This window comes from Rosa rugosa, chromosome 3, assembly GCF_958449725.1.
Source record: "Rosa rugosa chromosome 3, drRosRugo1.1, whole genome shotgun sequence".
In the NCBI taxonomy this organism is placed as follows: domain Eukaryota; kingdom Viridiplantae; phylum Streptophyta; class Magnoliopsida; order Rosales; family Rosaceae; genus Rosa; species Rosa rugosa.
The window spans coordinates 18,362,101-18,387,698 of NC_084822.1; the positions used below are offsets into that span (position 1 = coordinate 18,362,101).

The window sequence follows — 25,598 nt, forward strand, 5'->3', positions numbered from 1 at the left end:
TTTAATTGCAGCCATTATCCTCATCTCTTTGTTTTTTTGAATAATGTTGCGTTAGCTACATCCCTTTATTTTTTTATTATTCAACAATCCGCTATCTCTACCTATTTGAATGTACAATGAGTAGGACTATATGTTCGTACCACTTGTGGGTAGTACTACCACTAACTTCTTGTCCGTCTATAAATGACAGCGTAAGGGTATGTAACGGCCTATTCTAGGTTGTGATGAATATATTATTTCGCCCCCGTGGCCTTACTCAAAAATTACTAAATTTCATTATTATTTTATTTTATTTTTATAAGAGAATGACACCAAGCTTTTATTGATGAAACTAGTTCATACAATGAGTAGCAACGTAGTTGCTAATACAAGAGGGAACCTAACCACTCCAAGATAAATCAAAACTAGAATTAAGAGAAAATTTAGCTAACATATGAAAAACAGAGTTAGACTCCCGATGCACATGAACAAAGGAAAACCCAGGTAGAGAAGCAGGGAGAACAATAACATCCTTTACAATACCCCCATATCCTAAAGCATTCTCCTCGATCTTGAGACAATATCCATCACCAACTTTTGACAATCAGACTCAAAAATAATGGGAGATAAACTATTACCCACAGCAAGATGACAAGCACTTCTAGCAGCTCAAGCCTCCACAATACTCAGGGCCATGACCCTGGTAACTTTGCAGCAGCAACCACGAACAATCAAGCCACTAGAGTCCCTCACAATCACACCAATACCTCCAATACAAGAATTCTTATCAAAAGTTAGCCCCATCAAGATTAGTTTTCAACCACCTAACAGGAGGAGGATACGAAGGCTTAATCACCCTCCTCTAGTCCATTGATGTCCCTGTCCAACAGAATGAAAGAGTAGCAGTTGAGAGTAGATACCATGCATCACCTCATCAGGATATGACCATTTATCCTGCCAAACTCTACGATTTCTTTCTTTCCAAATGGACCAGATTCCCCACAACAGAAGAGAGGATAAGTCCTTAGAAAGAACATCAGAACACAACTTCATCCAATCCAAGCAAGAAACCCCAACAAAATTAGAAAGAATACCCCCCAATCCCGGGCACCTATTCAACACATCATTGACAAAAGGACAATATGTACTGACAAGTTCAATAGACTCATCCTCATCATTACAAAAGTAACAACCTCTCTCAATAAAAACATGTTTTTTACAAAGCTAAGCAATATATAGTAGAAAGAATAGAAGAGCAAAATCTCCATTTCCACCTTGACCTTACCTGGAACTTTAGCTGCCCAAAACTGTTTCCAAAACTTAGTAATAGAATCACCACTAGAATTAGACACAGGAGGGTGCAGCCAAACAAAGGCCTCAACATATGCTGTTTTAGTGGTAAATTTCCCACTAGCATCAAAAATTCATTGGTTGAAATTATGATTTCAATATATTTTCTTTCCATTTTTGTGGATCCAATCTAATTATCAGAAAGAAGATGTCTTTTTCCATGTCAGAATTGACACAAGGGTTGGAGGAGGCTAATTTGTCAATAGTAGTTATTGGGCACTCCATGTGGCAAAAGATATCTTCATTAGAGATACTATAGTGTAAAGACGATTAGTTGCCTTCAATTAATTTGATTAAATTTGTGTACAGACAACTTTTTGCACCACAAAACGAACTATTATATATATATATATATATATATATATATTTTTTTTTTTTTTTAAGAGGGCAAAGACGCCCATTAGGTAGGAGTAGTGATTCCCCCACCAATGTTATTATTATCTAAATTAGGATAGTACAACTAGGGTGACATAGAGCCTATACCTCGTGTTAAAATACACCCATCATCAATAAGGACATCCTGAATAATATCAAGAGTATCACCAACCCAAAATTCATCTAAACTCGATAACCTAGCAAGGTGTGCGCTTTGGCGACACCATTTGCTTCACGAAAGATGTGTCTAAGGGACACTAAGTTGAGAGTCCTCAAGTAATGACGACAATCAATCAAGATGAAACTTACCTCAGCCACATCTGTACCTTCTGTAGCCAGGGCGATGATCAACAAAGCACAGTCACTCTCTATCTCTACTTCATTCCATCCTTGCTGGATTGCAACTAGTAGACCGACCCGATGAGCCTCTGCCTCCATGTGTACTGCCGAGCTTGCAAAAGGCACATGATGTGCAAGAGCCGCCTCACAGTTCCTAAATCCATCCCTAGCTATCACTCCAATTCCACCTACCCCAGCACCCTCCACAAACGAGCCATCAACATTAATATTAAGACGCCCACTGGGGGGCAACACCATTTAGCCATAGGCAGCTTCTTCTTCTGGGCTGTCTTGGAATGAACCCTCTGATAATCATCCAGAAATTGCAAAACCCAAACCAACATATTAAGTGGATTGCAGGTCCCTCCCTTCCATACTAGATTGTTCCACTCACACCAAACTCCCCAGAGAGATATGAAGAACACTTCCTATTGCTTCACCGTTAAGCTATCCATCACCGGAAAAACCTAGTCAGCTATATTGGATGCAGGGAACGACCAACACTTAAGATGAAGAGGGCTATGCATCCAAAAGGTTTTCATCACTGGGAAATCCCGAAACAAATGCAAACTGTCCTCTACCCCATCACAGCAAAACGCACACTTGACCTCCGGTTTAAAAAATCTACGCAACAGTGCTGCCCTGGTGGGTATAACCTTCCTACACAACCTCCAAATAAAAGCATTTACCTTTGGTGGAATCCTTAACCCCCAAATCTTCCTCCAATAACTGCCTATACTAACCCTTGAACCTCTTGATGATGATACACTCCAAGAAATGTTCTACGTTAGTCGAGCAACGTGGTACCCGTACTTGACGTTGTAGACATGCTTATCAAAATACCATGACACCTTATCACTGATGTTTCTCAGGCTCGAAGGAATTTGAAGTATGATGGCTACTTCTTCAGCTAAAAACAACTCCTTAGTAACCGGTTTTGTCCACTCCATAGCCTCAGTATCATTAGATCACAAACCCGCCAATCCTCTCGTCCCCTCCATTGGTAGTGAATAGGGTTTAAAATGATAGGGTCGGGCAAAGGAAGTCAAGGATCAGTCCATACCTTTATGTATTCGCCATTCCCCACTTGAAATCGCAAGCCCTTCATCAATACCTCATCCCTCCCTACCAACAGGCTCCTCCATGCATATGAAGCATCACCACCTAGCGTAGCATGTAAAAAATCTGAGTTTGGGAAGTACCTTGCCTTTAACAGCTTCGTCACAAGGGCCTCAGGCCTGTGCAAGATCATCCACCCTTGTTTCGCTAATAACACTCTATTAAACTGGATCATGTTCCTAAAACCCATGCCTCCCTCACTTTTAGGTTGACACAAACAATCCCAAGAAAGTCAATGGATTTTCCTGTCCTCCCCCTGGTCTCCCCCCTCCAAAACCTAGCCAGTAGCTTGTGCATAGTAAGGTACAGATGCTTTGGCAATTCAAAATAGCCCATGACGTAGGTAGGGATAGATTGGAGCACAGAAAGCACAACTTTAATTAGGGTTTTCTTCCCAGCAACGCTCAAGGTTTTATCACTCCACCCTTTAGTTTGTTTCTCAATCTTCTCGGTGACAAAGTTGAATGCCTCACTTTTGGAATAGCTAATCTCCGTAGGGAGACCAAGGTAGCGATCATGCTTTGCAACCCTCACCACCCGTAGCCTATCTGCGAGCTCAATCTGTAGATGAAGAGGAATATTACGGCTAAACGACACACAACTCTTCTAAAAATTAACTTGTTGCCCTAAAACCCATTCATAAGTCTGAAGTATCTCTCGTACTGCAACACACTCTTCGTCCTGTGCTCTGAAGAAAACAAATAAGTCATCTGCGAAAAACAGATAACTGATAATATGAGCTCCTGAGCATATCGCAATACCATGTAAACGGTCTTGAGCTTCAGAAATGGAAATAATCCTTGATAATGCTTCTGCACACAGCAGGAACAAGTATGGGGATATTGAGTCCCCCTACCTCAACCCACGAGACGGTCTCACCACCCCTCTAACTTCATCATTAATTAAGAACGAGTAGGTCATCATCCTAACACACCTCATGATCATAGCCACCCACCTTTCATCAAACCCTAACCGCCTCATAACGTCTTCCAGAAATGGTCATTCGACTCTGCTGTACGCCTTGCTCATATCTAATTTTAGGGCACAGAACCCTACACGTCCACCCCATAGCCTCTTTAAGAAATGTGAAACTTCAAAATCAATCAAAGAATTATCATAAATCAACCGGCCCAACACAAATGCACTCTGGCGAGGTGAGATCAGCTCCTCCAGCAAGGGCTTCAACCTGTTTGCTAATACTTTGGAGCCAATCTTAAGGAGCACGTTACATAGGCTGATGGGCCTAAGTTGGCTTATTGTTTCCGGCGCCTTGACTTTGGGTATCAGGGTAACATGTATAGTTAATCTGCTGCAAATACTCTTCTGAGTCTAAAAATGCCCTAACTACCTTAACTACATCTCCCCCTACTATGGACCAGAACTACTGGTAGAAACAAGGAGCAAAGCCCTCTAGGCTTGGAGCTTTCGAAAGCTTCATTTGCTTCAACACCATCCACACTTCCTCATTCGAAACATCTTTAGTCAAGACTACATTCATCTCCTCAGTGATAACCCTAGGTAAGGTATCAGTTACCTCACCCATATTAGCTGGGTACGACGTCTGGAACAATTCTCTGTAGTAACTAAGGACGACATCTTGAATCTCCTTATCATCTGTTCTCCACACACCATTCACATCTCTAAGCCCTTTAATCAGGTTCTTCTTTTTCCTGTTTAAAGCACATTGATGAAAGTACCGCGTATTCATATCTCCCTCCGACAACCAGAGAATCCTGGACCTTTGTTTCCAGAAAATTTTCTCTTTTTGGAGGAGCTCCTGCAACTTCAATTCAAGGCACAATCTATCCTCCCCAGGCAGCGCTGCAAGAGATTGGTCAAAAAATACCGCAAGCTTAGCACGGCCTCCTCTATTTCCCTCTTCAAACTCCCAAACTTCGCTTTACTCCACTCAACCAATGCGTGGCGAGTATTCGAAATTTTATTACTAACCCTGGTGAAAGGGTCCATCGCCGTTGCACTCTCCAATCCAAACTCAACAACTGCCTTACACTCCTCCTCACGCAACCAAAGCTCTTCAAAATGAAACCATTTTTTCCTCCTCCACTTTTTTCTCCTTGTCTTTGTCACCTCCAGAAGAATCACACACACACACACAATATGAATATTTAATTTTCACATTATATTTTCATAATTTGCATGAGTCCAACAAACTTCAAATTCATATGGATGTGTTAATGCAAGAGATTTGTTATGTACCCCCATATGTATGTGAAATCTATTGATCTAATTCTACTAATTGCATTACATGTGTTGATGTGTATTGCTTTGGTTTTGCACTTTTCTTTTTATTTGCAGGTTGAGCAATTTTGAGAATTGGGATTCAACATGATCTGGTGTTGAACAACAATCAATTGTAGTCTAAGAATTAGTAGAATGAAGACATTTTTTCTTTTTTTTGATTGAAGAAAAAATCATATTTTTTGTTATTTAAATCTAAGCTTGAGTGTAATGAAAAGAAAAAAGTGAAGGAACGTTAATAACAATATTTTATATCTTAACGATATATGGACATCGATCGGTGGCATGTCTCTCTCCAGATCCCTCTCTCCTAAAATCTGACATTGATTGTTGGTTTGATTTTTTTTTTTTTTTGATAGACAATTGGAAAGACGAAAATACTCCTCACATGCTAACCAAGCTAACGGAGAAATTAGATGAAAAATCCAAAAATTAATGGTAGGGGGTAAATCGGCAACAATTGAAAAAGTGGGGTGTAAATAATCAAAATTAAAATATCAGGGGGTCAATCGACAATCATGGGATAAATCAGGGGGTAATTTGACATAATATATATATATATATATATATATATATATATATATATATATATATATATATATATATATTCAGATAATTCTTATTGGGTGGGTATGGGTATGGGGATCAAAATATCATCCCCGCCTCGTACCCGATTTCATAATTCGAATATTGGGGATCCCCATCCCCGTTACCCTATTTCCCCCGAATTTCTGCCCGTTAGGGTCGAATACCCGATGGGGATTTTTGTCATCCCTATAATATGGTCGAAGTCGTGGAGAAAATTTTAAATAAGTCTCAACTGTAACTTAGGGAAAATTTGTACATGCGAGTAATTTACCTATTGAAACATTCGATCAGGTTCATGGTTATCAAATATGAATCATACGCAGAATGAATCGATCAACATCTCTCATTCTGTTAAAATCTGCAATGGATAATGAGAAGGTTTCTATTATAGTGTACAATTGCCCTGAGCTCCTAGGACTAAAATCGGCATGAGTTTGTGTTTATTCACTTTAATGGACTTTAATGGTACCCTTTTAGGGTAGGAACTACGTATTGAAGCTATTAGATAGGGAAGCCTATATCATTTGCATTTTGAGAGAATAAATTTGAAACAAAAACACCAAGTAAACAATGTTTTGGTTTCGCCTAATAATAAATAATAAATATATAAATAGAAAGATGATTAACCATTCCCATTATTACACACGGTCACAACTGCCACTACAGATGAAGATGCTGGCCTAAACTGCTTATTCCTCCAACAACAATAAAAATACTGAAGGGCTGATAATTTGAAAACCATCCGCCAACTCCTTCATGGGGCACCACAATTGCCTTCTTGTACTGTTCAAATGAAAGAATCAACTTGAGTTCATAACTAACTATTCACACTCAATTCCACGGCTTAAACACTGCCTATGGCTTGATTTAGGGTATCACTCGTCTTCATCGTCATGCAATACAAATGAGAATGGATAGAACTTGTAACCATCTCCCTCATAAAACTTGTTTTGGAATTCCACCCAGTGAAGTCGCAAAGCATGAAGGAAAGCGCTGAGAGTTTCCATCAGTAGCAAAACACCAACAGTGGCGCAAACGAAGACAATGATGCCCACAATACGTATAACCCAATTGTTGAACCTGTGAGAAACATAAATTTAGTTTGTAGATATTTAGCAAGACTAGTCCTCAACTATCAACTCCTTGAGTGTAGGTAGAATATACGGATGAATAAACATAAATAACACGGGAAGGAACTCCTCCAATGGCATGAATTGGATGCTCATTGGTCAATTATGCTCACTCATCTATTTTCTACACCCAAGAGTCGACAAAGAATTTGTATTTAAAAACGACTGCACTATAGAATGAGTACATACCCAAAAGCCATTAGGAGAACCTTGTCATAGAACACACTGGATAATTCTGAATGAGCAAGACTGTTCAAGACAGACAAATGCATATTAGCATTAATTGTACAAATGGATGATAATATAAAATCCGCATATACAACTTCTTCCCATATTCTATTTGTTATCATTTATAAGTTATGAACCAAAAAAAAGCTTTATGCAGTAGAACCCAAGCAACACATTGACCTGACAACACAAGTCATGCCAAAAACCAAATTGGAAAAGAATATCCTATTTAACATTTTAACAGCCATCAGCAGTGAATAGGGTTCCATTATGATTGATGACTAATCTTAAAACAACGGCATGCATGGTTCAACAATTAGGCAGAATGACAAATTAAATTCTGCAGAGAAAAAAGGTCAACAACTTGACATAGATGCAAATTTTCCTATTTTTTAATATCACACTACGCAAAAGCTAGAAAGTTCATATGATTTCAAACTTTTTAATATAGAATGCCAATACTTGTAGAAAAGCAGGCATACATTTACATGCAGCTGTAAGCTTGCATTTGTGAGTCATATACAAACTGAGTATATGCATGCACGATGGACAGACATAAAATTCTTATGAAAAGAGCCAGAGACTACCTTAGGGCCCATAGTCGAAGATAGGAAGCTGTATTTGAGACCGCTCCAAGTACAAACTCTATTGTGTGTATGAGTTGATGTACGAAAATTTCACTAAATTCGAACTCCTCATGACCATGGGCATCATGGTTTGAATTCACTTGCAAACTCTCCTCAGTGTTCTCAAGTAGAGCATATGATTGGCCTTGGTGACGCTGAAACAACATAATATCAGAAACAGCAGAACAATATAAGAAGAAAAAGTGATGGATCAAAATGACTGAGAGAAACTAGTGAAAGGATGTCAGCAAACATACAGCTTCATGTTGCTTCTTCATGAGGAAAGGCTTTGGAAGCAGCATCCATGGTACAGCTATAAGAGCCAAACCTAATAGCACTAACTGGTAAAAGAAAATGAAATATGATCAATACACTACTATTCTATACAGAGAGAGAGAGAGAGAGAGAGAGAGAGAGAGAGGTACAAGGTCATGAAAGTAATTTTCATGTGAAAGGTCATACTTGCCTTCATATTTCACGAGGAATAGACTGAATTTTGAAGGAGGTATCTTTTCTATTTGGTTTTAGAGTTCAGGTACCTATTTGATCGTTTTTAAAGTTTGGGTACACTATTGAGTTTGGTGCTAAATAGTTCAGACTCTAATCACGGCAAAAACCCTAAAGAGAACCATCGAAATTTAGTTTAATAATATGATGAGGACATCATAGCCAAACCTTTTAAGGTTTATGAGCGAAAGAAATGGAAAAGGAGAGCAGCTAGTCATTCCCTTTCCATATGGTTTGATTAATTGCTTTCATTCTAGAAGTCTCTAGGCAGGTGTCTTTCAGTTTCAGTTTGGGTCAGTTTCAGTGTGGAATTTTAAGGTTTCTTTATTATTTCAGTTTCAGTTAGGAGTTTAAATTCCTTTATTAGGTCTTTTATGCTTCAGTTTTGTGAAGTGTAACAGCCCTAGCTATGAAAGAGTCTTTAATGCTAGTTAATATGAGCTATCTGCTCAAATATAAATAAGCGTAAGTGCCAAGTGGCCAGATATGTCGTGATGAATAAAAATTTCAGAGTGTTTCTGAGTTTTGCAGAGATTGGAGTGTTGGTGTGAAGCCTTGTGTGTGAGTGAGAAACCTGGGAGGGAATCCTAGTTCTTAGTTTTCACTTTCTACCCTACACAACCTGTGTGTTAAAGCCCTGTACCTTAAGAGTTTGTTGATCCTGGTGCCTAGGCAGTGATTATACTGCATCATAATATCTTTAGGGGGAGGTTTCCAGCGAATGATGTTTGAAAAAGTGATTCTTTTCTTGTTTTGTTTCATATCGATAGTCATAAGAAACAACCATATTGCAGCTGCAAAAGCAATTTGAATAATATCTTTTCTAATATTCTTGAAGAATAGCTGGTTTCTAGCATGTCAGATATTATAACATATAAACAAGAGAGAGTGGTAAGAGGGACTACCTGAACTGTTTTCTGACCACTGAAAAGCTGATTTTCACCTAGCTCATCAGTAGGACTGAGGAACATATATATCATTACATGATATAGATCAACTTTTGAACCAGTCCACCACTTCATAACAATCAGAACAGACAGGTAGCCAAATAGACTGTTTAAGAATATCAGCTGAGGGACAAACTGGAACCTGGATCAATGCAGGATAAGAATGAATACAAGCAAAAAAGGAGGGTGGAAGAGTACAAAAGCAACTAGTGATACAACAGATGCAAGTATTCACAGTATATATGTGAACAACTCACATTTACAGTGTATAAACTTGCTGCCTTAATAGTCAAATTGACATCTTCATTAAAAAGTCAAAGTAAGAAATGCGCAGCTTACCAAACGTTCAGACCATTTTGAAAGAACTTTCCGTTGAAATAACTTATCACAATTCCAAGGTTCATTTGGACCACCCCAAGAAGAATTGACATTTTCATCTTCAATGAGTTTAAGAATGGCAGCTCACTGCGAGATCCATGCCACACAGGATCCAGACCAAATGGGTATGTGGGACCCACCTTAATCAAGCCAGCAGTAGTGGCGTCTCTGCAAACAAAACATTTCAGTTTACTATCAGAACCTCAAAGAGAGGATCCAGCAGAAGATATAATACCAAGAGTTTAAGCTTATACCTGCAAGAAAGATCACGGCATGCATATGCTGAGCGACCAAATAGTTCAAATGGGACAGAGAAGAACTCATTATAAATGAAACCAGTGTAGATTGAGAAAATTGACATCAATAGAATAACATAACGGCCACCAAATGCCATCTCCATGATATCTCCAAGTTTCTGTAAAAGTATAACTGTATTCAATTAGAATCGAACATGGAAGATAAAATTGATACTGCAAGTGATGAGAAATAGCTCATAGATTACCTACCAACAAAACTAAAATTCCCCATGTCGTTTTCACGTCAAATAACAAAGTGAAAAGAGGAACTAACCACATAAACAACAAAAAGCAGAGCAACATGCTCATGAAGATAAAAACCACAGCAATTGCAGGGTTAAGGGAGTTGACACATTTTTAGAAGGGATAGCTTTAGCCAATATCAAATGTCCAAGTGTTGACAAACTAAAGCTTTTCTATCACAGAAGTCCTGCAACTTATGTATTCATCTGAAAACCCTGAATAAGACGGGGGAAGAGAAGAACTAAGATAGAAGGCCAAACTTGTATGATTTTTCATTTTTTATGTTTTACTTTTTAATCAAGCCTACAAACCTTTTATTCAAATTAGTAGGCATAAGCTATAATCAATTATCCAACAGATTTAGAGTTGAAGAGCATAAAACATTATGATAACCGATAAAGTGACAATAAAATAGCATTAAGGCAAATGCTAAAACCTTTAGATTTTCACTTTTCAACTCGAGTTTTACCCCCATTAGAAGGCAGAAGCTATTTCCACGCAGATTTTAGACTCACTAGTGATCAGAAAGCATAAACATTCATAACATTCCACTGAAGTGGCTTAACATGCAAAATTATGAACATTAGACGTTCCAATACTGGTAATAAAATTGTGGCAATAAGCAACATGCATCAGGTGTTATCAATGGCTGCTGCTCACATTTTTCTTGATAAGAGATATATTCCAGTTTAACCAAGCCAAGATAACGGAACAACCAACTACCATACAAATCGCCTGGAAATACATATCATATATTTTTGTGTATACTCTATGTCCAATATAGCAACTATATATTGCCGACCACTGTACATTTCAACACATTTAAGTAATTACAAAGCAAGTAAATATTACCTCATTAGAAAATTTCCTTTCCCTGACTATCAAATATAATGTCCCAAGAAGCAAACATAGTCCATGTCCCCAATCACCAAACATGACAGCAAAAAGAAATGGAAATGTGATGATAGTATATACAGCAGGATTTGCTTCTTGATACTTGGCCACACTGCAATTACATCAAACAAAAACATTTCAGTACTCGGTTTATATTTCTGTTCTCAGAAAGCAAAAATGTCATCATACCTTGTGATTTAAAATTCTAAGATTCACAATACTCTTAAGTGTGTAACACTTACTAATGGTTCATTGATTTCAACTATCGTCCTTCGTTAGCATCTACTCTAGATATAAGAGTTAAAGCAGGCGATGATTGAGGGGATTACTAATCTTTGCTATTACAAATTACTTGAAACATTATTAATGTACAACTACTTACTAGACTATGGTCAAGGAAATGCCAAACAAATAACATATCTTGTCAAATGATAGGGGTAATAAACATAGGGAGAGTAAAGCATTCACATAAGAAACCAACTAGTTAATGTGGATACGTTATTCCAGCATATGCCCCTATACCTTACTAGGAAAGTGCCAAAAATGAAAGGTTAAGATAATAAGTATTAATATCTGCCAGACTATCATGGACAAGAGGACCAAATTAACCGAGTCCAGAAGAGGGCCACTAGCATTTTAGGGAAGAAAAAAAAACAATTAGCTTTAAGTTATTTCTATATAATACAATTCCAGTTTTTGAGATAAAGAGGGAGGGCTATATGCATGCTAACACATGACAAGTTTTATGTAAGGAGTGCACACATACTCCTTTCATTATCCTTTCTTTTACCAAAGAGGAGCACAAAACAGTACAATATTGGAGTGGAACTCACCCATATGCATCAATAATCTCTTGAAATGAAGAAGTGAACTTGTTTGTGCGGAAATATGTTGGTGGTGCTTCCTTTGTATGCAGAACCTGGAAGATAGCTCCAACTTGAGAATTGGAGTCAAAAGCTGCCCGCTGCAATGCCTCCTGGATCTGCAACAATCAGTTTGAAGAAAGAAATTCCACAACATATCAGACTTGTATGTCACAATTCAAAACCTCTTAATTCAAATTGGGCACCAGAAAGGACTCATCATAGTATGCAGAACTTTTATTTTTTTATTTTTAAACCAATGGATACCTGCTTCGATGCAAAAATAGGACTCCACCCCTCAGCCACAAGACATTTTTTTGTTACATCGAGGCTAAGCATATTAAGAGTGTGGTGTATGGCTTTCTCCTTCCTCACCTTCATGAGTAAAACGAAACATTGTCAAATACCTCAACTTTTTGCAAAATTTTGCAATACACACAAACACCATGTATTTGAGTCAGTATTATTCATATTCCCACGCATATAATCAATTAACTTTATCGAAGAAATAATTTTATACCCACCAAATGGTTCCATTGCTCATAATGTTCGCTAATAGTCTGTAACAAACTTTCCCGGTGTGAAACTCCAATATCTATAGTAGTCTTTAGCTCTGAAAGTTTACCTGTAACCTGAATTTGAAATATATGGTTATATCAAATGAAGGTGACGGAGAAAATTCTAATCAGATGAACTGCACTACAAATTAACACAAATGCTGCTTTCTACCACAAATGCAAGGCACAAACTCAGATAGACAACCAAGTCAAACATATATAATTCTTGTTCTAAAATCGAAGCTTCATCATTTTTGATTAAAATATAAAGAAACTGAACACATAGGGTTTTATGAAATGATTGAAATAGTACAAAGAGACAACCCGATCTTTTAAAAATCACTAGCAGAGCCCCATTCTGTTATATTGCTAACAGGATCCTTGCTGTATCACTAATATATAGATCTATTAGTCAACTAATGCAGCTGGTGAGGGTGCTTCTATGGATGATAGATAACTTAATAAGAAAAGAAAAGAGACTTGTGCCCTATTACTTCATGAAAGGAGTATTTACAGGCACTCTGCAAAAAAAATATTTGGCCTAGTAAAAGGTTCACTTTAATGACTACATAAACATGGGCTCAAAGACAGCAAATTAACTTAATGCAGAGATAACATTCAGTAACATTTCTATGGGCAGTACTTAATGCTGGGAAAAAAAGCATTAACAATGAGAAATGAACAGAAAGGTAATTGGGATGAGAAAAGATGTAACAGAACAAAGAGAGCAGCCACCTTCTCATTCAAAAATAATAATAATAATAATCCAAGCAGAATCACAGTGCATACCTCATTAATCGTTTGCGCTTGTTTACTTAGGTCCTCAGTAAAAGGGTAACGATTGGCTCCAAAAGCATCACAAATTTTAAGAATCTTGTTCTTTGCTCTTTCTCCAGAATAGAATACAACAAAAACATTTTTCTCAATCTGCAGATCATCATTCATAGTCAGAGACAGGGTATTCAATTACACAGAAAAATGATATAACCAAAAAACAGTGCCATGTATTATTTGAATGTAGAAGTCTTTTCGGTAATTCATACATAAAGGTGCACTTCATCTTTTTTTGTTGCCAAACAATAATTTATTAAGATGCCTGTGAACACAAGTAGAAACGTTCTCTAAGGTAGAGATAAGGACTAATAACAAGCCCTAAGAAAATAAAAAACAATGGAAATCTGGCATCTTCAGCCTAGTTTTCCCATGCTTGGAAGAACAACTACCCTGCGAAAACCTTATTGGCCCTCAGCTTCATAAATTGCTTTCCAATAGTACGATAAATGTTTTGTTAACATTCTGACCAAATGGTATATATCAAGGCAAAAATATAACTTGGATGTCCATAATCCAACTCATGTCAACAGTTACTATTTATAATATCCATCATTCTAAGAGCTTTTGAGTTCTTATTGCGACTGAAACTAAAGTATCTCCTACTTCTGTACAAGTCCAGAGGTTATCCCATACAACCCCAACGTTCTTTTCTTCTAAGAACTCCACTCCACGTACCAATCAAGGTCAAAGAGAAAAAGGTAGTACAGCAACCAAAAAAACCAAAAAAAAGGGAAAAACTTGACTCTCATTTTTCCTAACAAAAAATTCGTGTGTGTGTGTGTGTGTGAAAGGCAGGAAAAATACCTTCTCTCCTGTCACAGGATCTGTAACAGGATTCTCAACAACAGCCTGCCTTAGAAAAACATTACCCCTAGTAGCTCGAAATAGAATCCTCTCAAATGCCATACACTTTCCCCTAGGAACAAGACCGGTGAGAAACCCCAACTTAACTTGCTTTGATGGATCAGTTGATGATTCCTGAGGAGCAGCCAAACAAAAAGAATTGTACTCAGCAGAAGTAAAACAAAGTGATTAGTCCTGGTACAAGAAAAAAGAAATTGAAATCCATACTTGGTCCACCAATAACGGCGTATCCAGGGCGTCATCACCAGTATGACGGGATTCATCTCTCTGCTGCGACCTGGCGCTGCTTTCAGCTGAATGAAAAAACTCACCAGCCTGAAAGATACATTTTTTAGTCATATGACAGGTATAAAATAAGATAAACATGCAATTCGAGACAAAACTCAAATGCGAGAGAACTCTATAAACTCCTCTATCAAGTATCAACAGATCAAATCCATAATCGCTTCTAGAATAATAATCATAGACAACCTCCTGAATGAATCCAATATTAAACTAGAATGCCTGCGTTAGTACACAGACAATACTCATATTATCTGATCATGCGTAACTTGTGATTTTTGAACAGGTTAATGTCACTAACTAGTTCGAAGTATATATTAATATGATATTGTTTGGACATGGGATTATATGGTTCCTTTTTTTTGGTTACTTCTGTTGGTTGCTGTACTAACCTCCAGGGATGAAAGGGCCTGCTGATCATTACAAGCTGGAAAATCAAACACTTGACAATAAGGGGCATTGTTGTTATAACTTAGATTTCATCTTTGACTTGAGGTTACAGAATATAAAATGGAGCATTCACTCCTTCATCATACTAGCATTTTTCCTTTCCTTATAACAAACTTCAGCCTTTCCATAAGAAATTTTAAGAAGAATCAAGAACCTACAGCCTATCACCAGAGGATAGAGAATGAACTGATGTCCTAGTAACACTAGTGGCATGGTAGGAGAGACCAAACAAGTAGAAGCTGTTACCTTTTGCATGACAAGCTTATATTCTAAGAGTTCATTATATGAACGCTGCAATTTTTCACCATTCGCATTCATTTCAATCAGCTCAGCCTCGAGCTCACCAAGTTTTACCTAGCACACAAAAGCAGTGTTAAAACATACAATACCAAGCATCTTTTGCTAGACAACAAACAACTTATTATACCTCTAGATCATCTACATTGAGGTCAACTTGTCTTCTAGACTTTGTAGGAGGCAGATCAGCCTTTAACATTTGGTCCTTGAAGAAACGTAATTTGCGTGCCATCTCACCAGATCTTTTAATCTACAAAAGAGAAAAAACCAATTGGCTTAGCAACCGATATGCAAACAAAAGTCCTAGGTACTTATACAATTATGAAAAGAAATGGATTGCAGGTATTTAGTCTTCCTCTTAGAAACTGGATATCAAGTACCCTTTTGGTTGGAAGCAAATTGAAACAGTTCAAAATAACACCAAGTGTTACCAAGAAATACTAAAGGAGAGAAAGAAACAAATGTGCAACTCTTTCTCTCTCTGTCTCTGTGCACACACCCCAGGGAAGGGGAACAGCTAAAAATGCACTTGAACTACACGTTTCAACTAATCAAGTCAATTTTTCAAATTATATCGGTTGCATGCACAGCAGTATCCACCGGTTTTTCAATTCTGTCACTTTAAGTCAGGTCTGGTGCTAAAGTGACCATAAACTTCAGCAGATATGAAACAGATCGGAGTGTAATTTCTAAATTCAGCTGCAAACTAGAAACAAATAGAAAGTCCAATCTCTTGAATATCAACAGGAGGCACTAATAATACAACCGACACGCATCATTGGGAATTTATAAGCAGCATTTTTGGTATTATTATATAAATCACAAAATACATGTCAAAAGACAAGTGCCCGAAGTTTGTTTTCAATCCCCAAGTGCCAAGCCTTACAGCTCAAGTTTATGGAGGAGTAGCAATTTATGGCCAAACAAACATTCAAAGTATCCACAACGCAAGATAACAATATAGTTGCTTCGTATGATAAGAGCATAACCACACCTGAGTAGCATACGTCCTCTGAAACGGGCTCTTCTCTGAATTAAGCTGGAACAAATCAGACACCAGAATATTAGTTGCCAGGAAAAAATAGAAAAAAATACTTAGACTAAACTAAGCTTCACCTTCAAATTTAATTCTTAAGGATATTGTACATTCAGGAATATAAATTGGAAAGAAAAAAAAAATTGTTTCGTTTTCCTGCATATGTTTTCTATAGATAAGATGAAACGGTGTGTTTGAACCCCAGAGAATGCCAAGGGATCTTAATAGACCGCTACCGTTTTCATCACCCAACCACTATACACTATCATTCCTTGGAAAGCAGAACACTGCCCCAATTTTCGACCCACTGCTTTCGTTGTGTAGCGTGTTTCAAATCATGGCACTCCCTACTGTATCACAACCGTCCAGATTGCTATACCTTGCTTGTTTGCTTTTATGTCTTCTGTTAATAAACTATTAGAAGCTTTAATCCTTTAGTAAAGGAGGTACCAATCGTATCGGAGAACTAAATTTCCAAACACCACCAAAATCCGAGAGTGACATGAGTTCGCATTACATGTTCACAGAGCTAAACACTACGATAATCGCTACTCTTTTTATCGTGAACGATTGATTAGAATCAATTGATTGATTAAAGACAAATGCGAAAGAGAAAGCGTGAAAAAAAAAAATCAAACAATTCAACAAAAAAAACAAGCAGAGGAAACCCCAAATCGCAAGAAAAATCAAATCCAGACAAGGAAGGCAAGGCGATGATAATTTTGACAAATAGAGAAAGGGAAGGGGAAATACGTCTTTGAATTGGAGGAGGCCGAGGTCGCCGAGATAAGAGACGGTGAGGTGGGCGGACTCGATGGGGATGATGATCTGGACGAGCTGCATAGGCTCCGACCTGAACAGATCCATCGGGGGACAGCATCCTCCCATTCTCGCTCTCTCTCTCCCTCTGTATCTGGATTTGGGATTCCTCTGGCCCTTTGTGTATAAATTGAGTTTGTGTGACACAAACAGTCAAAAACCCAGAGAGGAGAGATGAATTTGAGTAATCGTGTTAGAATTACTGATATATGATTGTTTGTTTGTTTGTTTGCCACACAACGCGCAACACGTCCACCGAGTCCCTCCTCATCTCTTCAATTTATGTTGGGTCCAGTAATGATTTTACGTAAGGAACTTTCCTTCAACTTCGTCGCTTTTCCATATTTTCCCTTAGCTCCCTCAATTTTTTTATTTTGTCATTTTATACATTTTTCAGACAAAACCCCTAGTATGGTAAGTAGTGGTAACTAGTAAGGTTAGTCAAACGGCTTAGCATGGAACCCCATATCTAGCGTTCGAGTCCCAATTCCCACCAATATGTTTGCCAGTAGGTCTGAAGAGTCTGAAGGGTCTGAAGAGTCTGAAGGGTTCGTGCGCCTATGGATGCGGCTAGGGTTTAGTCTGACTTCGTTGAGATTGGATCTTCACTTATACAAGGGATTAGACATTGACTTTTGCAGGGAATTAGGCCTTCAATTACCCTAATGGGGATAGCTCGCTTGAGAAGAGGATTTTTATGTAATGGATTGGACCTTAACTTACCTCGATGAGGTGCCTCGCTCGAGGTGAGGGCTCGGTGAGTCGGTGTAAGGGATTGGACCTTGGCTTCCTAAGGGGTGCAATAATTGTCAGTCCTGCTCCTTTTGGCACTGTTTTGTTGTTTCCATTTTCTTGAAGGGCAATAATTGTTGAAGGTGTATTGGTTCATGCTTTGGCTTCCATGAGAATCTAGGGCGTCGTGGGACACGTGGCATCATCCTACGGCCTTGCGCTTTTGTCTTCAGCGGTCCAGATTTGCTTGGACTTGAATTTAGAGAGGGAAATCAAAGAGACGGTTTCACTTTTATCCTACTTTTGAAGAAAAATATGATACGCTCTAAGCAAGCGCATAATTTAACCCTGAAAATATCGTTAGTAGTATAAGCAAATAGGGATCGTTCTATTCCGGGGATTGAGGGTACACCTGTCATTGTCAAACAATTAACCAATTAAAATTAAAACAAAGTATAATATTCACAAAGATATTCACAAGTATAAACATTATTTACGAAAAAGGAGGGATTTTGTTTTTGGTTTTTAGAAAATAAAACTAAATAATTAAAACAATTAAAACATAAAAATACAAATGGAATGAGAGAACAAAGATCAAAACCGAAATTATGATTAAAATTGATTCAAACCCTAATATTGTTCATCTAAGTCATGAGAAAGGAGTTGATCATGTGAAACATTCGAAAGCAAATGATTTCCCATATTTTACTTTTCAATGCTAATTAACCTAAGCGAAAGCACCTAGATTAATCCTATCAAACATGTAATCAAACCCTAGAAAGCTAGTCAATCATGACATGTTTAACGCATTAGACATAGAGAAAGGCTATCAACTCAAGTGTACAACTTAGTTATGGAAAAGTCCACCTAATTGCAATTCTCTTTAATTAAATTCGATCTTTGTACAAAACCTTTACTACTTTGATTCAAGTTTACACAAAACAAAAAGTTGATTTCATGTTCTTGAACCTAGCACCATTCATATCGAAACCCTAAGTGTTTGCAACCACATAAGATTAAAATACAAAAGTTATCTATAACGCAAATTTAATTAAACAAACTCACATAAGCAACCTTCGAAGAACAATAATATGAATCTGAAAATTTCATTCAATCATATAAAATTCCAGAAATTAATATCCATTCAAACATATATGTCAACTAGAACGAAACCAACGAAATTCAAAGCAAATGTTACAAAGTAGAGATTGAATTACACCGTGGATGGAAGATGATGATGGGTGAATAACGATGAATCCTTTGAAACTCGAAAGCAAGTTTCAAAGGTGGATGGTGGAGGAATAGGTCACGGCTTCTTCTTCTCTTCCTTGGCCTTGCTTGAACTTCGTGGCTTGCCCTAGAGGATGGAGGAACTCACGGCTACGCTAAGGAATTTTTCTGATTTTTTCTAAAGTGTAAAACGTAAAGATTGGGAACCCTTGACGTTGAGAAAGGGGGAGTATATATAGGAGCACGGCCAACTTGGTCTCCAAGCCGTGCACTCCTTTATTTTCCACAGAATTAACATGATAACTCCACATAATTTCCTCCAATGCTTGCTTGCCACATAAGCCCTATGAGGTGGTCCAACCAATCACAAAACTCCATTTTAATTCCCTAATAATCTTGGCCGAAATTCCCTTGCAAATATTCTGATTTTTCTCTTTTATTTCGGCCAAACTTCCTTTAGGAATTCTAGGGATGAATCTAGACACCTTTTGAGCTTTTCTTGGTCTCCACACATATTTTCTTTCCTTAAAACTCTCTAGAGAATATCTCTTTGCTGAAATCTTTTATTTTCTCTTTGATTCACACGGCAAATCCTTCTTTTCCTCTTGGCTTGGACGGCAAAAGGTTTTCTAGGGTTTATCTTTCCATTAAAATTGCCCTAGAAAATCTCTTGCCGAAATCTTCTAGGTTCTTCTTGATTCTCACGCCACTTCCCTTATTTATCTCTTGGGATTTCACGACAAACTCTCTCTAGGGTTCTTCATTGCGTCACAAACCCTAATTGCATGGGCTTTGTGGGCCTTTGATCCATTTTGGCTAAAATCCAATAAGTCTTGAGAGTTCTTGGGCCTTGTTGTTTCAACTTCAAGCCTTGTCACCTTCCAACGCCATAACACTTTATTTTTCCATTTCTTTTTCATGGTAACGTTGGAAACTTCATTGGTAAGCTTTCCTCATTTTCGCAGGGTTTCTTGGTTGAAGCAGGAAAACTTCTTTTCTTCATTTCTGCTCATTTCTGTGGTCCATTGTTCCTCATTTTTGCTCCCCTTAACGTTTGCAAGCTCCTCTTTCCATTTGTGAGTTCATTTCCACTTTTTAGCTCCGAGGTCCTGAAAATAGAAACGATTAAGAAAAATAGAAACTTTCCTAAAATGAAAAATGGCAACTTTCCTAAACTGAAAATGGAAACTTTCTAAAAATGAAAAATAGAAACTACAAAATAGAAACTTTCTACAAATAGGAACTTTCCCAATCGGAGAATGGAAACTTTCCTAAACAGAGTTTTATTAAGGAAATAACGCAGAAAATGTAGGGAAATGCAGTTAAAACGTCGCATTAAAATGCTCCTATCAAAATAAAGAAGTGTCAGAGAGATCTAAAAGAAAATGAGAATGAACGGACAAGAGAGGAAATGATATGTCGATGATGAAGATTAGCACGATTAGACAATATATCATGCAACTCTTTCCATGAGAAATTTTTTTCACTGAACCTGGAATATGAAGAGATCAAAGAGTTTTCCAAACCAATCGATTGAGTGACTCAACATTGACCAAGAATTGCAAAAAACTAGAAATTAGAGTCCACAAATCAGTATTTATATATATGTAGGTGTGTGTGTGTGTGTAGAGCCATTTCACTAAGGGATGTGGGACCCACTTTTCAATTTCATACCGGCATCTCGACTGTTCGGTTTTAGGTCTCCATGAATATATCAATTATACAAATTTTCAACCAAATTGATAATCGTGATTTACCATTATGAACCTGAACGGTATAGGTTGAACAAATTTGGTTCGTTCATTTATTTGATCTAATTCGGTACCTTAAAAATTATCAATATGAATAAATATTTGCAGAACTGATCTACTCATGGAGATCTAAAAACAGAACGGTCGAGATGTTGATATGTGACTGAAAAGTTAGTCAATAAGTAATCCCTTAAAATGGCCAAAAGAATGGATCACTCACTATAATCTCTGAATCCTATACCACCTTTCCAACTTGTGATTGCACAATTTTGTCAACTCAACCTATGAAGACCTTGACTTGAAGTTTTGCACCCCTGCTAGAACTTGGCACTCATATAAGATAATTCATAACAAAGAGCCAAGAGAGTATTTAATGCATCGACGTGCACTTGCACCAACAAGAATTGAGAACTAGATATATAACGTGCAAGTACATTTATTGATTATTCAAAAAAAAAATTGCCTATAAATATCAACAGCTGAGATCTACTGGTTTGCTTGCACCATCGGTGGTGCATAGAAGAATTTTCTCAAAGAGTCAAAGGAATTTTGATACTACTCATTGGATAAGAGTAGGCATAAACCAAACCAAGGGAAGAAAACTGGCCGAACCGGGCAGCAAAAGAGGTTATAGTTACCAAACCGGACTAAACAGTGGAGAAAAATATAGTAAATCGGACCGAACCGGATCAAACTGGGTTAATCCTCTTAACCGACCAAAAAAAAAGGGAACCGGTCAAATTTCATAAAATATATTAGTTTTTATTAATTTTTAAATGGTCTCAATTTTTGATTGGTTACAAATTGGTTTCATGTGAACTTGACTGCACTTGGTAACCAAAAAACCCTAACATATCCCAATACCCACTCGGCCTCTCTCATTCAGCCTACCTCTCTCATTCTCTTCGTTTTCTCTCTACTTAGGAGACTCTCTCTTGAAAATCAAACACCTCTCTCATCTCACCACAAAGCATAAAGATCAGCTCATCTCTCGCCATTTTAATAGGGGCTCTTGCCATTTTACTCTTTAGATGGACTCGGTATTATCTACAATTTTTGCTTCCTCTGCTTCTTGTTCAGATGGACTCGATAATAGATAGCTTGCTAAGACTTTGATTTTGATAGTATTTGTATAGATGGGTTGCTGAGACTTTGATTTTAGGGTTCAGGTTGAAGAAAACCAGTTTTGATTTCATTTTCAACTACCAAGGGATTTCAGGAAATTGTTTGTTTATTGAGACTTTGATTTTCAACTATTACCTTACTAAGACTTTGATTTTAAGGTTCAGGATGAAGAAAAACGGTTTTGATTTCGTTTTCAACTATCAATTTGAAAGAGAAAATTGTTTTTTTTTATTAAGACTTTGATTTTCAACTATCAACTTTTTAGGAAAGGGGTCCAGATCATGGGACACATTATTTTACACAAATTTTTACACTTCTTTTCAGCCATTAGATTTAGCTAAGTTCAATGGTCTTGATTAATTTCTCGGATGATGTGGCAAATGACATGGAATTAATTTTTTTTTTCTCAACCAAAAAATATATAAATTTAAACAGTCATTTTCTAAACATAAATCAAAATAAAGTTTCAAAAATACAATGAGAAGAACAGGCTTATGTTCTTGAGAAAAAGAAAAGGAAAAGGAAGAACCGGAGAAGACAACAAACGCCGGTGACATGGGTTTGGGTTGAGTGGAACTTAAAAATTAGGGTTTTTGAGTGAATAGAATCATTTGATGAAGGGGGTGGTGCGTTAAATAAGGGAATGGGGCTTGAATTTGATTATCTAATAATTGCAATTGGGGGAAAATCAGTTAGGGTTCATGTGGGATGATTGTCATGAACCCAGAATATTTGTTGTACGACGTGATATTGGTTGCTTGCCTACTTGGTGATGATGACAATTATAAGAACTCTTAACCCAAAAACATTGCTTTACGGAGGGTGTGAATGAGGTGAATTGTGATAGAATAGACTATCAATTAGAGAGGAGAACGTGAGTTGCATTGAAATCAATGTCCACTATATAGCATTGCATATCCTCTAAGAATCTCAGATCATCTGAGTATGGTTTTGATTTTTCTTTTTTTTTTGCCCGGAGAAGATGATGCTCTTTCTTAAGCTTTTGTTTTGATTTTTATTTATAGAAAAGTTTAATTTAAATTTTCTTACTTATTTTTTGGTTGATGATTTTTTTTTAAATTCCATGTCATTTCCACACTTGAGTGAATTTAATCAAGACCATTGAATTTAGCTAGATTTAATGGCTCAAAAGAGGTGTAAAATAAGGTGTCCCAGGATCCGGACCCTTAGGAAAGACTTTGTTTGTTCATGTTTCTCTCTATAACAGTTGTTTTGTTTTTGTTTCTCTATTTCTACTTCTATTGCTTTAGGCAGGCTTGCCAATCTTTGTTTATAATTCTCATTCAATTTGCAAATAATTTTTTTGGAAATTTGATGAATGTGTTTATGTTTGAACATTGAAGCTGTTGTTGACTTGCTTATGTGTTTATGTTCTATCGTAACTCTGTGAATGATAATGAAGAGTGAATGATGGTTCAAAGCTACTGTCTACATGTTGTGTTGCTGCTATTTTGTTATTGGCTGCAGATGAGCAGATATGCATTTTTTTTGTTTTCATGAACTTTTATTTTAAGTTTTTTCGATCAAGAACTTTCAAATGAAACTTTACTAGTTAATTTGGGTTTGTAACGAACTAATAAACTAAGCTTTAAGTTTCTGGACTTGTGGTTGTATTGAACTTTCCTCTATGGTTTAAATTTGGATGTTTCTGGACTTGATGAAATCTCACAATCCTTTGAATTTGATTGAATTAACATAAAATTTACATACAACCCTGCACAAAGCAGTACATTTACAAATTAAACTCTCATGAATCTCTCCTTCACTGATTTAGCCCATACTGACACCCATGATCAGTAGTCTACCATGTTAAGTCGTTGCAGTCCAAGTATTGATCACTGGATAACATTTGAACTTTTTTTTTGTGTTTATACTTGCTGGAAAAAATTTAGGCCACTTGGGCCGTGAATATCAAGAAAGTTAGCTAGAAAAGTTATAGCTTTAAGATTTGTGTTAATGGTTTTATGCTTTCTGGAAAACAGATGGGCCAAATGGGCAGTGTGTGTGTGTGTGTGTGTATATATATATATATATATATATATATAAAATAAAAAAAACTGAACTTAGACCGAACCGGAACCAAAAATTGATAAGTTCAAAGTGAGTGCTCAAAATTAACCCTGAAAATCAATTGTTAGTATAAAGCAAGTAGGGATCGTTCAACCTTGGGATTAAGAGTACTCCTATCAAAACATCAACATTAGAAATTATTTTTCACAAAATTTAAATATACTACATAGGTATTTATGAAAACAAAGTAAAAGGGGGTTTTAAAAGTGTTTTAATTAAAATCTAACCTAAGTGATTGATCAAACCATGAATCAAGATAGAATAAGGTGAGCGGAGATATAGAGATGTAGTCAACAACCATTAACACGAAAACAAGTTTATCAAACACAAATCACGAATCAAAATATGTTGAAGAAAGAAATCAATCAAGAACAAAGATGAACGCATACAAAGTTCTTTTTACTTCCCTCAATTATTTAACTAGATGAACGCACCATAGTTAAACCTAATAAACATTTCTTGCTAGTGATAAAACGTTACCCTAACAATAAACACATTTACAGCATAAAGATCAATGAAAGTTTGATTGATTTAAGCAAAGCACATAAGTTGGAATGTCATACAAACATGCAAAATTCATTGTTGATTTACTTTAGTTAAAAAAAATTTCTACTTGTGAATTAAAACCTAGAACGCTAGCTTTTTAATTCTAGAAACATGCAATTACATGCTTTTACATGCTTGAAATCCTAAGTTGGCCATCAAATAACACAAACACATAAAAGACAATTTGAAGTACAAAACCAACAAATCATTCATCAACACATAAAGAAATCACAATTTATAAATCTGAAAATCCTAAAACATTTTCATGCTTCAAAGTTTTGAATCAATATATAAAGTTTAATCTAGCAAGGTTTCGAAACGTCCATTAATTAAACAAAACAAAACTATGTTTTGAATTACAAACTAATAAAACCGAAAAAAAAAATATAGAGATGGTCGTGGTTACACTTTTGAAGATCTTCAAGGACACAAGACGAACTTCAAGAGGATGAAGGCTACAGCAAGGATGTGATGGAGATGATGGAGCTTGTTTCACGACTTCAAAGCTTGCACAATGGAGAGGGGTCGAAACTTTGAGAGAGAAAAGGAAGGTATTTGCTTTATTGATTATGGGTTTTGATGATGATTTTAACATCAAAGGATCCCCCTTATATATAGTGCACGGCATGCCCTAATGTCTTGGTCTTTCACTACTTCTTCTGCATCATTCAACGATTTCAACCAATAGAAATCCACCAAAAGAAGTAGAAATCCATAATGAATCTGAAAAACCTATTCAGTGCCGAAATCTTTATTAATTATCTCCTATATTTCGGCAACAAATATTATGCAATCATTAATCCTTATTTGACATTTATTCTTCTTTTCCATATCCAAAACTGATTGCACAAACCACCTCTCTT

The 25,598-nt window shown here is 36.8% G+C and overlaps 1 protein-coding gene across 1 annotated transcript; it reads right to left on the bottom strand.

The window, feature by feature from the left end:
* Positions 1 to 6,598: 6,598 nt before the first annotated feature.
* On the bottom strand, positions 6,599 to 17,491 carry LOC133736236 (V-type proton ATPase subunit a3-like). Its single transcript, XM_062163673.1, has 18 exons — positions 17,195 to 17,491; positions 16,400 to 16,444; positions 15,536 to 15,655; positions 15,355 to 15,462; positions 14,584 to 14,691; positions 14,317 to 14,490; positions 13,468 to 13,605; positions 12,646 to 12,753; positions 12,389 to 12,496; positions 12,092 to 12,240; positions 11,217 to 11,370; positions 10,080 to 10,240; positions 9,787 to 9,993; positions 9,406 to 9,589; positions 8,251 to 8,334; positions 7,955 to 8,148; positions 7,329 to 7,388; positions 6,599 to 7,089 (listed from the first exon to the last, which is right to left on the bottom strand). Exons 1-18 carry the CDS (start codon positions 17,327 to 17,329, stop codon positions 6,885 to 6,887), a joined length of 2,442 nt encoding a protein of 813 aa, XP_062019657.1. The 5' UTR covers positions 17,330 to 17,491; the 3' UTR covers positions 6,599 to 6,884.
* Between the last annotated feature and the right edge of the window lie 8,107 nt (positions 17,492 to 25,598).

Coding starts and splice junctions, on each gene's coding strand:
- LOC133736236 (XM_062163673.1), bottom strand. CDS start 17,329: ATGGGAGGATGCTGTCCCCCGATGGATCTGTTCAGGTCGGAGCCTATG. Junction 14,491..14,583: donor CGCCGTTATTGGTGGACCAA/GTATGGATTTCA, acceptor GCTGCTCCTCAG/GAATCATCAACTGATCCATC. Junction 12,754..13,467: donor AAGCGCAAACGATTAATGAG/GTATGCACTGTG, acceptor TTTCAAATTCAG/GTTACAGGTAAACTTTCAGA.